The sequence below is a fragment of the Leptonotus elevatus genome, chromosome 18, assembly GCF_054856555.1.
Source record: "Leptonotus elevatus isolate MCC_2025b chromosome 18, RoL_Lele_1.0, whole genome shotgun sequence".
Taxonomy (NCBI): Eukaryota; Metazoa; Chordata; class Actinopteri; order Syngnathiformes; family Syngnathidae; genus Leptonotus; species Leptonotus elevatus.
In genome coordinates this window covers 4639233-4660275 of record NC_141256.1, presented here as the reverse complement: position 1 = coordinate 4660275, position 21043 = coordinate 4639233, and the positions used below count along the sequence as shown (strand labels likewise).

The 21043-nt window shown below is 38.2% G+C and overlaps 2 protein-coding genes across 5 annotated transcripts in view; one reads left to right on the top strand and one right to left on the bottom strand.

Moving 5' to 3' along the window:
- Positions 1-5441, bottom strand: part of pnocb (prepronociceptin b) — a 37813-nt gene extending 32372 nt beyond the window's left edge. Inside the window, exon 1 of the mRNA XM_086061628.1 lies at positions 5309-5441. The gene's annotated coding sequence lies outside the window, so the exon portion shown is untranslated. The remainder of the gene's footprint in view (positions 1-5308) is intronic.
- Positions 5442-9657: 4216 nt separating this feature from the next.
- The window catches only part of LOC147158331 (serine/threonine-protein kinase PDIK1L), a 39578-nt gene continuing 28192 nt past the window's right edge, over positions 9658-21043 (top strand). The window contains exons 1-4 of one of the 4 annotated variants that reach the window (XM_086060876.1): positions 9658-10011; positions 12443-13149; positions 13797-14022; positions 17430-19427. In XM_086060876.1, the coding sequence (XP_085917002.1) occupies positions 12457-13149; positions 13797-14022; positions 17430-17668 (1158 nt within the window). In that variant the 5' untranslated portion in view covers positions 9658-10011; positions 12443-12456 and the 3' untranslated portion in view covers positions 17669-19427. Of the gene's footprint in view, positions 10012-11854; positions 11964-12442; positions 13150-13796; positions 14023-17429; positions 19428-21043 lie in introns of those variants that run through there. The other 3 variants (XR_015090769.1, XM_086060877.1, XM_086060875.1) reach the window with 3 other exon arrangements.

Genomic DNA, 21043 nt, shown 5'->3' with positions numbered 1-21043 from the left:
TGGTTGGGGATCAAACCCACAACCACTGGGTTGGAAGACAACCACTCTACCACTAAGCCATGCCTCCCTCTGTCACTCCTCTGAACAAACACACACGATATTTCATGTTCAGACTGAACATAGTATTAGTCGTCAGAGAAACAGAAGTCCATCAGTGATGGACTCTCAAAGTCTATCGTCAGTTTTTCAAAGTTTATAAGTGATCCCAATGTAGTGGCCAGTTGTTGTATATGATTATTATTTTATGATGATTTATTATTAGTGCTTTTCTCTATTTATTGCAAGGACATGTTTAACATTTTTATTGTCAAGTACATTTGGCGGTTATTTTTTGGGGGTGGGTTTTAAAAATTGTTATAATTGATATCGTATTGATTTTCCTTTTCGAGCCTGATATCGAGTCATAAAACCATGAATTGATTATTTTATTATCTCTTTTCGGCATAAATTCATAAGAGAATTTAATTTTAAAGGCCCTTTTTTTTACACTTTTTTTTAAAAGTATTTTCTTACATTTATGAAAGACCTGACTTATAGCACTTTAAGACAATTCAGATTTTTATTTATTTATATTAACAATTAAGTGTTACTTTCATTAATAAACTAAATCATTTAAGCAGTTACTGCCTCAGCAAAATTTAATTTGGAATTTAATATTTGGGGAGTTTTTAATCATGTCCTTGATATTTAAGAATAATTGATGTTCATAATTAATCAATATCAGATTGAATTGAAGTGAATCGAATCGGAAATAGAATCGAACTGAACTCTTGTGAATTGAAATCGAATCGATTGAGGAGATTCAAATCGATACCAAGCCCTTTTATATTTACACAAACAGAACATGTTAAATAACTTCAAATATCACTAATCACATTCAAAATTGTTCACAATAACACAGGAAATTTAAGTTAAAAATAATTGTATGTTCCGTGACATTACGCCACTGATCAATGATGTAGTTTATGATTCAGATGTTGTTTACAGACCAATTTACAACATCATAGAATACAAATTGTTTTGCTCTTCGTTTCAGAACAGAAAATAGCACTTGATGTTCCTTCTGAAAGCATGTCCTCGACATCAGCTTGTTTCTCATCTCCACTTTGTGCTCGCTACATGACATTAGTATGCCCCCCCAATGCTCAACAGAGAAGTCGCCAGAGCAAATCTTGCAATATAGACATGCCCGCCCCTTACTTTCGCTTCTACACCCTCGTCTTTTCTCATCTGACGTCAGAATCAGAGTGCTTTCTTCTTTCTGGATCTTGTGACAAATCTGGCGCAACTGTCAACTGGTGCAACTTCACAGGTGAAAACAAAACACCCACAATTATACTTTTAATCCAAACAAGCACCAAATATAGGCGGGAAAAGGGAGAAATGTGATGTCGGAAGGACACTGGTAGAGGGCATTAAAATAAAGGAGTCTCTTAGGAAAACAGGAGACTTGGCAAGTATGACTGGAACAAATAAATATCTCCCCCCAAATAAACTCATTCATTTCCTCCTTAGGGGAAAAAACAGGTGTTTCACAGGCTGTAATTACCTTTACCATAGCCCCAAGCAGTCCATTTACACACATTGAAGATCTTTGAAGATCACAGAAACAACTTGAAAAACACAAAAGAATAATCAATAAAAATGTGATGAAAATCTGGATTGTACTACGGTGTAATAGGGCCATGTATAAATATATATATTTTTTTAGTAGGTGGGGGCAATATTCCGAGACAAAAACTTGCAAATTTAAAGTGGCAAATTTGCGACTTTATAAAGTACCTAAAGTCAACATTTTTGAAAAGTATAGCGAAGAAGAAGTGCTTTTCAATGAAAAGTAACATTGATTGATGTTATTATTATTATTGTATTATTATTAGTATTGTTGCTATTGATAAGGAAAAAATATATATGTATATGTAAAAGTATGACAATATATGCATAAGGTACACTGTTCAATGTGTTTTTTGTTTACTATACATACCTACTATTTATTGTGAAACGTATGTTAAAAGGGGTAGGACCTGATAAGTTTATGCTTCTTCTTACTCCTTTTCACATACTCCTTGTATGTGTAAATGTGTAGCTAATGACTGGGTGAAACACTGTGAAACTTTCTTATGTTGCTTTTGTTGCTTGAATGTTGTGTATGTTGTTTTGTTCGTATGGTTTTTATATTTTGTCTTTACACTATAGCTACACTACATGTATTTGTCCTAAGTTTCAGAGTTTTTTTTCTCGCAAATCTACCACTTTCTAAAGTCGCAAATTTGAAACATTTTTCTCGGTTCGTTTATTTGACATCAGGCACGTTGTTTAGACCGCTAAGTAGTCCTTCAGTGCACCATTTTGCATCAGGCAAGCTAACGGGGTCCCAACCAGGGGGTGTCTTGGCCATGCGCTACAGTATTTCCTTCAATTTTGACCTTGTTCACATACTATATATGGCGACATTAGTGAGGAAAAGAATAGTAACAAGTATGTCAAGCGGAAAATAGTTGCGACAAAATGTAATTTAGCATGACGGAAACTAACGTTGATGGACTGACGACTGACTACGACCATGAAATTTACTGTCGGTCCTAAAATAGCGGATGAAATTTAGCAATGACGGATGCCCGGTTAAAATAACGTTGACGGATTAACAATTACAGTTTGGTTCAGCTTGAAATATTGACGGATTTACGATGATGGAAGGGTATCCCAACTCTCAAAATGCATTGATCAAACTCTCAAGCATGCAGAAATCCAACAAATGAGACCAGTTAGCACTCACAAAACATGCAAGTCCATCTTCAGATATAATTCAACCTCATCATGCCTCCTTTACATAAATGTGTGGTACGATTTGGAGTAAAGTAAATGAAAGGTAATACGGTAATCATCCTCCTCATCATCAATACCACCGGCAGAATCAACAATTATGACTTCAGTTGTGTTACCAAAACACCACACGTCAACTCCCTTTTTAACTTGAGCTGACGTTAGCGCCCAGTAAAAGTGTGAATGCTTCTTGTGTACCTGTTGGTGGTTGATAGTGATGGCTGAATCGCTTATAGACAAGAGCCCTCACTGCTGCTCAGATAAGGACCAAAGAGGAGCAAGCGGCCGTTTATAGGTCTGCCTGTCATTGATATCGCCGGTGTCCACGGCCCGGCTCCTCGACGTTTCCTCTTTTGGCCAAGACAGTGATTAGCTTGACAACGGTAAGGGTGAAGTTGAGCTTGGCACTGTGCCGCACTAAGACCGTCTCAGTCTAGCCTCTTGGCAGCGTCACAAGCATGACGGCAATAAGATCTTGTAAAATATATATTTTTTTCAACTCGTAAATCTGCAGGTTTCATAACAGATTACTACTGTTTTGTTATTGCTGTTGAGGGTTCGACACAATGACAACTAATACGATTTCTTTTAGACATCATAATGATTAAAAAATATGTTTATTTGGGCAGGCATCCCAAGCAGTTCCAAACATGTTGCATACAAACCAGAGCTGTCATGATATGGTAATTATCTACACGGATTAGAAACACAAATAGCCTTGAATCGAAATGTGTAATTGCTTTGCAGGCTGGCATGTTACCACATTAAACCTCCAGAAAGTAGCACAGTAAATGATACGATGATGTGTTCACAGGTTATTATTAGGAGTTTGTGCATTTAATAATTAAAAACTGTAAATTTGGTAAGAAAGCATATGAAAAGTTAAGATTACTTATATCATAAAAGGAATGTACATCTTTGTTGTACAACTCGAGATTAAATATAATTTTTTTTTATTAAATAAAAAAAAATACATACACATCTAAAGTTACTCAAAACTTCAGATATATATAGTATATATAACATCTCAGACTAATTCATGTGACCTCAGTTCAGGGAATATTAACCATGCACAATTTGATTTTTCTTCGGCTTTTTGCGAGACATATGCCAAACAGTCACAAGGTATGTTGAGAGAAAAACATGAGAAGAGTAATAGAAATACTCCAGCATATTTCATCGCATCATTGTTATAAAAGTTAAAATTAATAGTTTTATTGTTTTCATGTTTTACTCTTACTTGTGTTTAAGATCTTTTTACGCTAGTGTTACAATAAAGAATGTTAAATAAATTCAACATCTTGCATTCATATGATTGCCATTCATTATTCAAGTTAAGAGTGACTTCTATTGCTTTTTTTCCTTCAAATTATGTTAGATAACTTTTTGCATGAAATCCCACAAAAATCAGTCTGAAATCATTTATTGGTAATAACTGGCAACACAATGATTAAAAACTCTACATTTGAAAACATGCACTCTATTTACGTAGACAGGCGCCCGTGCGCTCGGCTTCAAAATGAGTGTATCGTCATTTTTATGTCGGGTCAAGTCTAGTTTAGCGTGTTTATAAATTCGATAGACGTGCTACGTCTTTTTGGGGTTGCCGTGCCACCCCGCCGCCACATCTGGCAATTTTGAAAAAAAAAGTAGTCTCGATTTTAGACCGGGTAAAACCAGGTCTAAGTAGTGGCGCAGGTGCACTAGACTTGAGCTGGGCACGGAAATAGGTCCCCACATTTGAATAAAATAATAATAATCATGATATCATCTAAATTAATGTCATCATCCTTTAACCATCGACTCAGAGATACTTGGAATGCTCTCTCTGAATTAGAATACACTGGTTAAGATGTCTGCCTCAAGATTTTATAATCGCTTGTCTTTGTATGACTGATTGAAAGTTAATACTGTATGTACAGTGTTGCTGTTTTGCTGTCTGTATCTCATGGCAGATCTATTTTTAGAATCAATTGATTTATTTAACATTCCTGATTAACTCGTGGTTGGTTGGCCATTCAAGAATCGTATATGCCTTTCAAAGACTCACCTAAAATTGTGTACAAGTCTGAACAAGTGTCACAGCAAGTGACAACCAGAATCATGGCAAGATGTTGTAACACGTGACACCAAATGGCATTGAGTAGTCGTAAGCGTGGGCTAATACAGTTCTTTATTGTTACAAATTGCATATCTGACTGAGAGTGTAAATGTCTGTCTCAATGTGTCACTCCTGTAACGATCAGGCCAGTGTATACACCACCACTCAGCTTCCCTGTGGCCATGAACAGGATAAGCAGTAAAGAAAACAGATTGGATGGATAGAAGTAGTTCTTTTCTGTGTACTTTTCTGATTACTTGGCTTCATCCGCGGTGTACTTACTGTATGTTTCTGTTTTCACTGTTGTAGCTGGATTAGAATGTTATTTGAGAATGGGGGGAAAAAAACAACCACACTTCCGAAAAAGTCAAAGCTAATACTGACCAGTGGACATCTTCTGTCATTTCAAGGTGAGGGCTTTGTGTGCTCTCCATCTTGTCCGAGGTGATTTAGTGGCCAGTTCCACAATTAGACCCATTGGTCTGCGACTCGGGAGCATCACTGCAGTGTCTAATGCCTATAAAGACAATGGCGTTTACTTTATAGTGGAAACATACACCTTTCTCATGTAAATGCGCTGCATCAACCGCCCAAAAAAACCTTCATAAAGTGTAGACATTCAGGAAAGCATTTCTTGCTAAAGGAAATATTCAAACTGGGAATGCATTGCAGCAGTTTTACACTAAACACACCAGGAATGTAATAGGGAGAATCAATGAATCAATTGATGAAATTTTACCAAATAACAGGCAAATCAGATTTAACAAAAGGGAAAGTGATTTTTTCCAAAACTAAACACAGAAAACAAAATTTACGATGAATTCAAGGTGTCAGTTTGTGGAACAATTTGGATTGTAAAACCAAATCAGTATTTTTCTTTAAATGTATAAAAGCCCAATTACTAAATATATATATATAGCATAAAAACATGCTGTTGAATAAATTTGTAAAATTGCTATGTTGAAAACGTCTTGGCTGCTTGATGTCATTCATTTTGTGTCGATCAAGGGCAGACATCACAAGTTGTTCTTCTTTCTGCCCCCTTTTCATTTCTTTCTTTTTTTTTTAAAGAGTGAAATTAAAAAAAGATGTCATTGACACTGAAACCCCGGGTCCTTTGGAGGGCAATTTTCATGTTAATATGGTGACTTTTGTGAAATGTTGCGTATGACAGCAAAGAAGGACGGTGTTTATTGATGTTCACTTTGTGTTGGGGGGAGCTCAAGATAAACCTTTGCGGGATTAAACGGGAGGGCGTTGACCTCAATCAGGGAAATAATTACTGTTGCCGGACTCTTTAATTAGCCAACAAAGCTCCCATAGAAACACAGTGAGTCAGAAACTAGGGGTGATTACAGTTTAAATTCCCATTGAATCTTTTCAGAAAGCTTGTAATGTCATATTGAATTTTTTTTTACTGGAAATTCAATTCCGGCTTCTTGGTTTGTTTCCCTCACAAAATATCTCCCCGCTAAATTCCCCAAATGGAATGCACATTCTGTATATTACAGCCACCGTCTGCGTCTGTCAGTAGGTGACATATGATGATAGAATAAAGGGCATTTGCTTCAAGATAAAAACAAGTCAAGTGTGACTGACTATTGAAGATTAGCATCGCTGATAGAGGCGATAGATCACAAACACACTCACACAATGTTCTTTTGTCTTAGTGCTTCAGTTTCCTATTATATTCTCTCAGAAATACAAACACGCATGCATTTACACACAGATCCCATCTGTTATCAGTGTTTCTGCTCTTTCGCCAACAACCTTCAATAATAATGTGGTGCCCACATTGTGTGCGTCAACGTGATTAACTGTGACTGCAGCAATGAAAGTAACATTGCACCATGCATGTTTTTGCCAAATCGCTTTAGGGAGACTATTGTGGACCTCGTGTTGATCCATGTCATGAATATGACAACTATTATTAATGAATTTCCATCAGTACAGAAAACTACAAATTTAACATACTTTTTTGGGGGTTTTGTTTCTTGCAGAGTTTAAATAAAAACACTCCCCGTGTTTGGGGTTTCTCTGGCTTCTTCCCACATTCCAAAAACATGCATGTTAAATCAATTAAATTCTTCTTCTTCTGTGACGATGTGAGTGTGAATGATTGTTTGCCTCTAGCCAAAGTCAGCTGGGATAGGCTCCATCTCACCATGTATCGTGAGTATAAGCAGTTTAGAAATTGGATGGATGGATATGACAGAAAAGTTAACATTATGCATTAGGTTTAATTTAAAATTTGACACGGGCACCAGAATTTGCGAGCAGCTTCTCGGCGCACTGGAATCGTGTCAAATGATCATTTCACCAAGAAACTTTGTGGGATGGAAGACATAACTTGCAGTATTCACGCTTCAAGTTCTTTCAGAGTCTTTAGTTTGCTACAGTAGACTTGCTGTTTTAACCATCCCCAAAGAAAAACGTCACAAGTTGTCAAGTCTAGAGTACTCCTCGCCGGCTTCTCATACTCCACAGTGACTCCTTCATGCTGTTCATCATGAACAACAATGGCTAAAGGTAAAATAGTCATATTGAATTCAAATCAAACTTTCAATATTTTCTTATGCACTGGTGGTAACTGGTCAGATTTCATCTTGTATCATGCTAAGGTACTCTTTTGGCATTCGTGTCTTTTTCACGCAAGCCACTGATAGGACAATTCTGAACATCCGGGCATTTAGAATATTTCCGCAATGCAAATGCTTCCTTTAAACTGTGAAAACAAATGGCGTATTGTATTGCTTTTTCCTATGACTAGCATACAAACCAGGCAGATTGTTATAGTAGAGTATAGATCACATTTTGAAATCAAAATAAGCCTCACAAATCAAATGACTGTACAGTACAACGTTCCAAAGTCCAATGCATTTGAAGGAGCGAAGAGCTTCCTTTCACTGAGTAAAACATTTTGACTTGTGACGTAAGCTCGGAATTGTCCGTAGGAGATGATACCGGATCTCTAAATTAACACCCGGCAAATGTGGGTTCAAATTCATTTTGGCGGCCGGTCATAAATATTTACTAGCCAATTTGGCTGGTAATGCAAGTTTCAAGGATCGCCGTTGTGCAGTCGTGTGCACATTAAAGTTCCCATAGTATGAAAATTATACTTTAGTGGGGTTTTCTATCCATAATATGCATCTCGGCTTGTCTACAATCCAACCAGGTATGAGAAAAGTCCGTCCGCGACTTCTTTAGCTTTCTCCTCCTTTCTAAAATGTGTGCTTCAAACGGGCAGATTAAACTTCCGTGACTTAGTGATGTCAAAAAGACACGGAAGTGCATTCGACCCAGCCCTCTCGGGTTAGTGGCAGCACCGCTGGTAAAGGTTTGTCACGCCCACTGAAATTCGAGAAGCTGGATGCTCTTTTTCTCTCCTTGCTCGCAAATGTGGAGAGGGGACGCAATGAACAGGAAAAAGTGGTTGCTTCCTTCGTCCCAAGTCTTTGGGAAGACAGTGGATTCATTTTATTTTTGAAGGACGTGTACCGACATCATTTCTCAAAGGACTGTTTTGTTAGTGAAAGCCTGTTCAGAGCTGGATTTGCAACACGTTTAAACATAATGGATCGGTCCCAGCAGTGTGACACGACTGCAAACGGGAAATATTTAAGTTGAACATTTTTGATTTAGCCTTCCTTCCTATCCTTTCTAATAAGAGCTGTGCACCTTCAACCATATTACTGGCATATTTTTAGTGCCTAAAGTGGGAGCTACATTTGTCGTGTGGATGTTGTTTGGTTACAAGAGGTCAGATATGATAAAGCAGACGGTGGTTGGATAATATGAAGCGGTTGCGTATTGTTTTGTCAAGATACAATCCGGGTGGTTAATTTGCCGTGACTGGCAACTCGCCACCTAGTTGACATGACTTTGTGATGCTAACAGGCCGCTAAGTGGTCTCGACAATACGGCTTACACGTTGCGACCGCGCAGTGGCCTAAATGTGCACATTTGTGTTATTCATAACCGCTTGTAAATGTCTACAAGCATTCACAGCAAATCGGAAACATTCACGGCAAAATAACGTTTGCGGGAGATTTGCCGGTTACGGCAAAATAACCATTGCCTAAACAATAACAAACTAACGCTACAACATAGTCTCTCTAGTAACGTTATGCTACTTTTTCTTATGGTACAACGTTATGCCACTTTTCCACATGTTAAAATAGTTCTCAAATGTGTAAAATATGTCTGTATTTTTCTTTTATTCTGCTCCAAAGGCCAGTTGTTTCCATTCACAACATTAGCACATGGCTTCCATGATCGAAATCACTGCCCCTTCGAGAGAGAGAAGGGTACGGTCTAGGCGTGGCCTGGTGCAGCTATTTACATAAAAGTGACACACCCCTAAAACAGACTGTTTTGAACAGAGCGTTTTTTGGCTGATTCAGGGACAGCAAAATATTAGATCCAAGTCAATTTTAACGAATGCATGTCACAGACAGGTCTTTTACACATTTGAGAACTATTTTAGTATGTTGAAAAGTTTAATAATATGAGACTTTAACAGAAAACTACAGTATCTCTGAAAATGTAATTTGCGCATAGTTAGACGTATTATTGTTGTCGGACCTCGTCACAATAAAGGTGTTTTGACAGCTGAAATGTGCCGTAACTTTTATTTTGGAGGTGCAGTGGGAAGTATGTTACAGCGTGTGAGGACGTGTCTTCCTTCTGGACCTTCACAATGAACATACTGTATTAGCATTTTAGCAAGAGTCCACGTCCCTCGTCTCGAACTCATTCGGGTTAGACAACTTTGACAAGAGTGACATTAATCAAAATAACAGTAGAGATTTGCCGAAAAACGGCCCCATGAGGCGCGATTTGTTGACAATTCTGTTCCACCAAGAACCATTAACATTGTGACTCTACAACCACCATATGACAGTGATAAAGAAAAGATAGCCTACCGGTAAGTCATAGCGACACACTCGCCTAGTGTAATTGATAGCGCGCCAACAATTGTATTTCTCTGATTTCACGAGTGCTAAACACGTGAAAAGTGTTGAAAGAAATATGCTGTCTCGGCAAATCAGCCGAGGTCTGTCGGGAGCACCAAACGAATTAAGGTGAGAAACGGTACGTAGTTATATAAGATTTGTATGTGAATGATGCAAGCATAAAGATGGGGAGTTTTCTGATGTAAATCAATAAAATGTGTAGTATAATATATCACCATACCCTCTTAATTGAAATTGTACAAAAATATATTGAGTTGGAGAAGATGTTCTGAAATGCTCACGCCATCGGAAAAAAAGAGCAGGCCTTTTGCACACCGTATGGATGTGGGAGTAAGCAAATTAACTTTACTATATGTTTCAGAATCAGTGTACTTAATACAACATAACATGCTGCCATAGACATACTGTTGTTATTTTATGTTTAGGGGTTTCAAAAAGAAAACAAAATCTAGGAACATTTTCACTGGGAGAAAAAATTGGCTGGTGGAAATTGTGTTTGGCTAGTAACTTTAGAGAGTCACCAGCCATGTTAGCTGGTCATCAAAAAAGTTAATTTAGAGCCCTGGATGATGACACAATACTGATTAAGCCTATCAGCTCTTCTAACATATTGCTGTATTTTTTTTTTTTGCTGATGTAGCAGAAATGACGGATTTTACCTAGCAGTGTCTTGTCTCCTGGTTAAATAAAGCTAACTAAACATATTATTTTGAGTTCCTGTAGCACAAAATAATCATAATCATACAATACTGTATATAATAATTACTTCCTTCATATCAAAGCGACGGCCCTGTTTCTTGTAATTCTGAAATCTGGTTTAGAGGGGCGGCAAACACAAAAAAAAGGAGAAAAGAAAGACATAAAATGATTGCACTGTATTGAAGAACAAACAAACATGTAGATACAAATTTAAACACATCATTAAGTATTTTCTAATTGACAATTCCAAGCTTACGTCACAAGTCAAAATGGCGGTCAACTTGGGGAAAGGAAGCTCTCCGCTCATTGAAAACCATTGTACTTAATTGGATTGTTGTAACTCGATTTGTGAGGATTATTTTGATTCCAAAATCTGATTAAATGTCATTTGACTACTACAACAATCTGCCTGCAGAGACAAAAGTGTGATATGAACAGAAATTAGCCTGGCCAGCCATCAGTAGGACATTGGTATCAATAATTTCAGCAATTTGGATGATTAGAGTGATGTTTGCCCTGCTGTTGCTGAGAAAAACTGGTAAATGTCACTGAAGAGAGCGGAGGGGTGCTATACTTCATATGGATAATGATGCAAGCTGGTTAACACCTAAAATATATAGGAAACCTTGAAACCCACTTAGGAAGTGCTCACTACAAAGCACTGTGGTCTTGGTTAGCCTCCATTCCATTCACATTCTGGGTCCGTGGAAAAAACATAGAATACTAATTTAAGTTTCTATCATGTTATGGATGGAACATCCAACTTTTAGGCATGATTTTCGTAGAGCTTTGTATGCTAGTAGCAATCATAGACAAAATCAGTACAATAAGAATACACCGTTTGTTTTCACCGTGTAAGAGGCGTTGCATTGTTGAAAATTGGAAATATCAGAAATGCCCGGATGTTCGGAATTGTCCATACACATACCAAAAATCTCAAAAACGTCACAACAATGAGTACTCAAATAATAATGATTTCGCCTAAATAAACTCACAAAGTGACTTACAAATAAGTGGCTTGCTGATTACTGCGTTGTGGCAACAGGCAGTTATTTTTTTGTACCTTCTGTCGTCGCATGGCAACCAGTCACCACTGTGATTGGCTGAAAGCAATTCAAATCATACACAGCCATGCTCTGAAATGGCTAATCAAATCACAGGGCTGAACTTGTGCGGCCAATCACGATTCGTGTACGCTCTAAGCGGGACGGTCCGAATGCGGAAGTAGGCATTCGTAGTTTTGTTTTGTTGCTTTTTTTCCCTATCACGGAAATGTGAAACAAATTCGCGATGCAAGGCGGGTTGTTTACAACTTTTTCAAGTTAATTGTCGGTGCGGTGGTAATTTCAGCTATTTTGAGGGTAAGTTAAGTTTAATGAAGGTGTGCGTCGCGAGGCGCTTTGACAAAAACAGTGCCGTGTCTGACTGTATGTACACTTCAGTCTGGTGTAGGTTTTTAAAACATTCGGCCAAGCGCCATGTTGTCAAACGCCGTAGTGTCTACTTTAACTTCTACCAGTTTGAAGCTCTCGTTCAGTTATATGCGTGTGTGAATGCTGAGATGGTCTCGCTGTTGAGCTCTAACTCGTTTTCATTCAATTATTCACTCTACGTATGACTTTATTACTGCGTTACGTCCTTCATCAAACATGCGGACACATCCTCATATTGTTTTAGAATTTCTATGACATTCAGGAATTTTATGGATTAATTGTCCAGGCTGAGATATATATATATATATATTTTTTACGTTTGTCAGCATTCTCTCTAAATGTATGATTTAAGTGCAGTTTGTGTCCAAATGTGTATGTAGTATTTTACTTGTGTCATCCTTGTACAGCAGGCCTATGAGACATGGAGGAGCTGTATACTTTAGAAAAGGAAGTAGGACGTGGAAGCTATGGCGTGGTCTTTGAGGGTCACATAGCCAAAACAGGACAAAAGGTGGCTATCAAGCGTCTACCTTGCAAGGACCCGGAATGCATTGAACTCTACTTGCAAGAACTGTGGGCTATGAGAGCCACAGCCAAAAACCACATCAATGTTATTGCACTGCATAGCTGCCTCCTGCAGACAGGACGGAGGAGTTTGAAGCTTTTAAGGAAGGGCAAACTGCCTTTACATCTAGTTGAAAGTGTGCTTAAAGGCAGTGTTGGGCAAGATAGAGTTTCCCAGTGTAACACTCAAAGGAGGACTAAATCGATGTCCAGACTTCAAGACAGGACCAACACTCTTGCATCAAACTCTCCTTACCCTTCAACTCCCAAACAGCCTCCAAATAGATCCAGAAAGAGGCTGTCCCAAAGAGAGGATGAGCAGACAGGATGCCTGCGCTGCTCGGCCCTTTGGCTCGTGATGGAGTACTGTGACGGAGGTGACTTGAATCAGTACCTGCTCTCCAGGCCACCGGACGCCCATGGGAACCAAAGTGTGGTGCAGCAGCTCAGCAGTGCCGTAGCCTTCCTGCATAATCTCGGTCTAATCCATCGAGACCTAAAGCCTGACAATGTGCTTGTCAGTATTACACCGAATGGCCCTATTTTTAAGGTAGGTTCTACATTTCTGTAATTGGATAAATATCTATAAATAAATAAAATATTTTGTCTTAGATTGACCTATATTGATTGTCATTTGTTCAACCATTTATTTGGGAAAATAATACACGTAAATCAAATGCAAGGAGACATTTTAATGTGACTTAATTAAGGATGCATGATAATATCGGTGGCCGATAATTATCGACCGATTTCAAACAGATAAACCAGATAATAAAGAAATCTGCCGATAATAATAGACTTGCTGCATTGCTCCATCTGTTGTGGTCGTGGCTCAAGTTGCGTCTCCCCAAAAATGTTACCCTCGCGGTTTTTTGTTGAATTTTTAAAACATGACTGTTTTGTTTTGGCAAACTCAAAATTTGTTACTGGTTGTCTTTGAAGTAGAGATATACAAAAAATTCAGCTTCATGGTGCGTTAAACAATGTTTCAATGTATTTGTACTTAAAGTAGGACTCGAAAGTATAGTTATATTCAAGTTAATTTTGCAAACAATTATCGGCCTACTTATCGGTTATCGACAAATTATTTGTTTATCGTATCGGTTGAAAATAGCATTATCGTGCATCCCTACTTTTAATGTGTTTTGCAATGCATACATAATCCATGTACAGTTGTGTGTTAATGTCTACGTCTAGGTGGCTGACTTTGGTCTGAGCAAAATGAGTGAGGGTCTGCTGGATGGAACCCTGACCAGGAAGCACTTCTCTTCCATTTGTGGCTCAGACTTTTACATGGCTCCAGAAGTTTGGGGTGGATTGACCTATACAGCTCAGGCAGACATCTTTTCGCTAGGTGTGATGTTTTGGGCCGTTCTGGAGAGACTCACTTTCCTGGAGGAAGGAACCACACAAGAACAACTTGGTGAGTCAACAATGGGCAGAAATTATTTATTATTCAGCACACTCAACACCAGTTGCTCCTTTATTTATGTCACAGTCACCATTATGTGGCTCATCCGAAATCAGTTTTGACTACACAGGTAAAAATTTGCTACCACAAATGTTGTTTAACATTTCCAAATGCCAGCCCAGACCAATTTATGATAAAATAGGGAAGGAAAAATCACCATGAACACACCCTACACCACAGGACACTTGGTTAGGATATTTTCTCGCAGACATCTGAAAATGCAGCATTTGCTGACTTTGATTGGAGGAGAGAAAATCAGTATGTGCTCTACCAGGCAGAGCCTCAACTGGGAGGTCAAAAAGGTTGTGTGTGTGTGTGTGATTTTACAGGTTGGTGATGCGGCGCACTGAATTGAGTTTGACTCCATTAACTGCGACATATTAAAAGTGTCAGATACTATACATCATGCGTTCGTCAAGCATGGCTGATGAATCGTTAATGTAAACGGCAGCAAGATGAGGGATGGTTGAAAATTTTGAAAAGGGATTAAAGCAGTGTGTGCGTGTGCGTGTGTCTCCCTCGCCTGTTGCTTTGGGAATCTCAGATAACAATTTGACTATGGTAATAGAATTCATTAATTCAAACAGTCTTTTGGTCAGGTTCTACATTAATGAAGATTAATTGAAACTTGATGTTAATGAAAAATGCAGGTGAGCTGGTGTTTTTTTAATTAGCCTTGAAGCCATTTGAGTTTTGATGTAACAGTTCAGCCCAAGGAAATATGACCTTTATATTTTTATGTCCTGTTTTTGCAAGCGGCATTTTATACATGACCCACTTCTGTCCAGTGATGAAAGGGTTATGACGTTACATTTTTTCCCAAAAGTCTTTCTGGCCAAAATCAACCTGGTGGCGGGCTGATATGAACCATTATCCTCAAGTTTAGTGTCTACATTAAAACCTCCCAGGGTCAGTGATGCTCTTATTAGGCTGGATAAAAATGGTTACGATTGGAGGGGAAGAGAGAGATTTCAGTAGCATCCCAAAAAAGAGCAGAGGCAAAATGGAATTGAGCAGATCGCAATCCTCTTTGTCAGGCAGATAATGGGAGAGGCGGCTGGAGGCATTTCACAGATGGATAAAATGCTCTGCCACTTGACTCTTTCCTTTTTCAATAGTCACACCTTTACAGCATTTGACTTTGCAAAAGAAAGAGCATGTAGTCATGGATATTGATATAAAGTCACTGTTTTTGGCACTTCACTTTTCCGCATCGCTTGGCAGGCCGGCTAGTGTGTTTAAAAAAGCGAGCACCCGTGAAGCATTGCAGATCATCACCATTTCAACTTTTCCACCTATATTTTTACCTTTCTTCATTTATTGTTTAAAGGGGAAAACAGTCAATATGTGTGCAAATTCATCTTATAACTGGGCATGGGTAGAGAACAAAACAGTCACATTCAAACCCATTTTAAATAGTAGTAGATACAAAGTTGTCTTTGTAAAAACTTCAGCTGTTCTTGTGGGATTTTGTTGACATTTCCTCAGTGGCATGGGTGGATTGTTCCAACATGGGCTGTGAGAGCGTTCCACCCTGTTAAGGACATATTTGTATGTACTGCAAAGTGTTAGTTATGTCAATAATTAATAAAACGTTAGTTTTTATAATACCTAATGTGTCATTATTCCATTATATGTATTTTATTATTATTATTTTTTAAATGAATCAGCAAATTTACTGGTCATACATGCGTGATCAGATGAAACATGAAGTTGCACGGTCTTACATTTTGGGGCAGTCTGGAGCTATGTAATTGATTATTTATCAGAATGCTATTTGCTAATGTGCAACATTTGCGTGTGTGAAAAAAAGTATGTTTTTTAGAAGGTTCTTGGGCCTCATTTTTAAAATTTTCACCCGCACCCTCCATGGTGGTCTTGCAACTTAAAAACTGAACTTATGTTTACCCCACAATCTACATCTTTCAGCAAAAGCCATGGTTCGCAATGAGCTTCAAAAACAATTATTTCAGTAATCGGTTAATCTGTCGATAATTTTTTTCAATGAATCAAAAAAACATTTAAAGTTCCGTCCCTTTTTTTGTTTTTGTTTTTTAATATGACATTAATTGAAATCGATAGTGTATGAATTAATTATATTTCAGCTACTCGTGTCTGTAACGAGAAGAAAAACGGCAAAACAGTTAATGGATGTTTTCCAAAGTGAAAGCAATTGTTTTATTATGGTTCAAAACAAAGATAATCAGTCTACTTTCATGGAGGACTACAGAAATCTGAGAATATTTACTGTTGAGGAGTTGAAAAGATATGTAAACCATTTATCGATTTATTGTTAAAAATAATTAGATGAATTTGATCATCAATTAGTCGTCAATTAATCCATTGTTCGTTGCACCTCCACATCAGAGTGACCTTATTTTTAAAAGGTATGCATAAGTCGGGAGATCGGTTGGAAAGTAATTCATTCATACATTTTTGTTAACTCCAAATGAAGTTCAGATGTTTTATACTTGCCTTATTTGGACACATACAGGTGCTTGTCAAAAAATTTGAATATCCTCAAAAAGTTTAATAATTTCCATAATTCCATTCAAAAAGTCAAACTTTCATAGATTATAGATTCAAGGCCCACAACTCAAGTGATTTCATGTATTTATTTGTTTATTTGTACATTATTTGGGCTTCCAGCTTATAAAACCCATGTAAACAGGATGTCAAAAAAATTTAATAATGTGAAGAAATCACCATGCATACTTCCCCGTGTTTTGCATGGGAAAAATAGATGGATGGTATTTTCAAAACGATATGTCAATCTTGATAGTATTGTATTACAAGAGGAAAACAAGGTTCACAATACAGTGCTATCAAGAGGAAAATGAGGGCCACCAGACCCGAAAACAAAGAGCTGCCAGCAAGCATCAATAAAGCCTGGGCTTTCAGGACCCCCAGGCAATGCCACAGCGGAACGAGGCAGTGGTTAAGACAAAGGGAATCCAACCAACTATTGAAGAGTGACATATTGTTTTGAAAATATCCATCTTTTTTTTGCCCATTCAAATAAACTGGGAAGTATGCATGGTGATTTCTTCACATTATTCAATTTCTTTGACATCCTGTTTTCATGGGTTTTATGAGCTGGAAGCCCAAATCATCTAAAAATAAACAAATACTTGAAATCACTTAAATTGTGGGCCCTGAATCTATAATCTATGAAAGTTTGACTTTTTGAATGGAATTACGGAAATTATTCGACGTTTTGAGGATATTCCAATTTTTTGACGAGCACCTGTATGTAGTCACATACAAGCCATGGTCTCCCTTTAATGATTCATTAATGGCTCAACAAACGTAATTTTATGTTGATGATGATTTTTTTTGTGCTTATGTTTCCTCTTTAGGCGCTTACGTATGCAAGGGTCGCTGGTTGATCCCACTGGGCGAAGCTTTATGGGAGAACGCCGACCTCCAGCTGTGTATCCCCATGAAGTGGAAAAGAGCATCCCCGCTGCCCGCCCCCCCCGGCCCGGCCATGTGCGGCCTGCTTTTCGACATGCTCGCCGCAAACCCGGATTCCCGGCCCGTAGCGGACCAGCTGGAGTCCAGAGTGCGCGGTGCTCTGAAAGAGGACTCCCACTGAGACAAAGCGCTCCTAATAGCCACAGCCATGGCGGAAACATTTCCTGTGGAGCCAATTGACTGCAGCGCTTCCTCCATGAGTAAATAATGGTGCAGATAAGCAGGGAAAGCAAGGCCACCTCAAGCGATTCAAGGTGATTGTGGCTGCTTAGTTTATCGGGAAGTGCTGCTGTTGATCAGACTGGGAGCTGTCATCCTTCGCTTGCCATGTGAGTCCATCTTCCCTTTGACACCACAAGGGTTGAGATAGGCGAAAGTTTGCATTAAGACCTGAGTTCTGAACCTCGAACCTCAGAACTGTGGGCAAGACATTCCAACCAATATATAATCTACAAAATTGATATCTTTTATAAAGCGAGTCAGTGCTGTCAAAGTTAAAGCATTAACTAATTAATTAATCAATCACACAAAAAATGTTGCATTAATCATGTATTAACGCAGATTAATCACACTATTAATTATGACCGCAGATGATCCTTTAGCTGACAGCGGATGGTTACGTTAAAGGCAGCACAGGTTGTTTGAGCAATAAACATAACTAGGCATTTAATGTTTATGTATGACATTCAGAATATTTGTTCATGTCAAAAATATTGAGGTAATTTTCGTTCCCATTTTAAATGATACAAGTAATTAACTGTTTAGCAAAAGAGGAGGATGAGCGTGTGCAGTGGATCAAAAAATGTTGAAGACGTCATCATAATATGAAATGTCGAAATAATTAACACAACAGGTGCTCTTCAAATTTAGCCGGCAATGAATGTTGATTAAAAAAGTCTTTTTAATTCAGCGATTAATCAAAATGCTAAAATGTGATCAATCTGACAAAATGTTTTTATTGTTTGACAGCTCTAAAAGCGACAAATATTGAAATTATATGTATACTATATTATAAAATTATAAATGAAATGTTGTACACGAATTCCTTTACTGAATTAGGCTATACTTGTAAATGTTTAATGGGTTTGGGACCCCGACTGAGCTGTTGCCTGTACATCCATGTCCATCCATTTACGTAGCATACAAGTACACACGGAGCTCTTCTGGGACTTTCTCAAGTTGCGTTCGATGAAAGCATGATGCTATTGCCGCCGGCCGTTCATTAAAAGGAGCATGTTGGAGGTAGAAGTCGTTTCACATTGTAAACGACTATAATGAAACCCGAGAGATTACTGCTGCTGCTTTATGTAAATAGATTGTGATGTTGATTGCATTTTTTTGGGTCGAAATTTAATCAAATTAGACTTTCTTTTAATTGCCCCAATGGAATGTGTAATTGTTGTGTTCATTGTGTCAGTAAGCATACAGATTTTCCGCTATACACAAACCGCTTACCGGGCTTTTAGATGTGCAAGAGACACAAAATAAATCTATTAAATAATAACAGACATAAGCTTTTGGGTTTGATTTAAATGTATTTCTTTTGGTATTACACAATACTTAGTAACTTTTTTTCCATCTTACACTTGACAAATAATCCATATGAACAAACAAAGTAAAACTAGTACTAAAACTAAAAGGACACACTTACCAAAAAATAAAAACTAACAAACCTGTTTTAAAAACTATCAACCCATCCATTTTCTGAACCACTGGGTCGTGGGCGTGCTGGAGCCTATCCCAGCTGCTTTTGGGCAGTGAGTTCGGGTACACCCTGAACTGGTTGCCAGCCAATTGCAGGGCACACATAGACAAACAACTGAAAATTAAACAACAAAAGATAAAACAAAACAAACAAAAAAACACTCAAATGAAAACTCTAAAAATATTATAACTCCAGTCTTCTAAAATCAACCTTCTATACTCACTTTAAAAATTTGTTCTTTAGGCACCATGTTGCCACAAAACGGTGCAATTTTTTTGGGTGGGGTGGGGGGTTGAATTTGCAAATCGCAAAATTGCGGGGAAACATTTTACCGAGAAAAAAAGACAACAATCTTATCTCACTTTTCTCACAAATGCTTTTACTCAGTGTACATTATTAATGTGGCCCGATCTCTATAGAAACAAGCACAAGAAAGTGACAAAGATACTAAATTATAATAAAATTTATCTAAGATCAAATGGTGGTGGCATTAATCCAGTGTGTGAAGTGTGAACTAAAATTGTGATTTGACCGCCTGCTCAGTGAAATTAACACGATGGTGGGTATTTGTTTGGTCCATGTGCCCCATACACACAATGAACTGCTGCCTGCGCAATTGAAAACACATATTTTAGGATTTATAAAGCGCACCAATCCAGTTGCAAAATTAATGGGTATAAATAAACACGTCACAATCCTTGTCATTTCCTTAATGTATGTCTGAGTCAGCCCATTGTTTGCCTCTGTAACAGCTGCGTGGGTGTGACTGACTGTGTGAATGACAACTATTTAATTGGGCTTCGGGCACAAACATTTGTTCTACACAATTTCTGGGCAATTTGAGCAACTGCTGCTTCTGCTTGGATCGCATACGTTTTATAATATGAAAAATAGTTTTTGGCATCTTTACAATGTAGTGTGTACACTTACCAGGATACAGTGGGATAAATAAGCCAGCACATTGCACACTGTAGTTTTTACTGGCATGGAGCTCATATAGTGACTGGCTTTGAACCACACATTTTTTTAAACACCACTAATGCTGTTGAGCAGAATTAATGTTGCACCTGTTTTTTTCTTCCATGAATGCAACAGAAGTTTAAAATCTATTTTCCACAGTTAGCACGGACGTTTTTTGATGTTTGACTAATATGCCATGAGCCAAAGTAGTAGGAAACCCACTGAATGTGCCACAGCCAAAATCCTTCACACACAGAGGCTGTACCTTGACTCAGGAGTTTCATTTCTTCCATGTCCAAACTCGTAACATTCATATATCCATCATTACTTATTTATCACATCAATACACCACATACTAATCTGTTCCAGTCACCCTAAAACACAATACTTAATAAAGAAAAATTTAATTATTTTTGAAATGGTGTTAACCGTGGAAACGCATTGTTTGTCAAAGGTCAATAATGCTGAATACATGAATTGTCTTGGTGTTAATGCATATGTACAGAAAATAACACATAATTAGTAGTTTTATCTACTCAATTCAATTCACGTCGATAAACAAACAAAAAACAATTTATTTATTTTTGCGCGGTGGGCCTAATTATTCGATTATAAGAACAGATAAGGATTTTTTTAATGCACCACATACACTCACTGACATGCCTGGGAGGCGGGTGTCTAGGGGCTTGGGGGGCTGGGTTGGGGTGGATGGGGGGGGGGGGGTCATGGGGGGAGCGGGGGCTGTGGACCGGTGGGGTGCCTGGCGGGCCTGCAGTGCCCTGTCCTGCTGCGTTGGGTTGGGGGCGCAGGCCGTGTTGGGGTGGGGGGCGT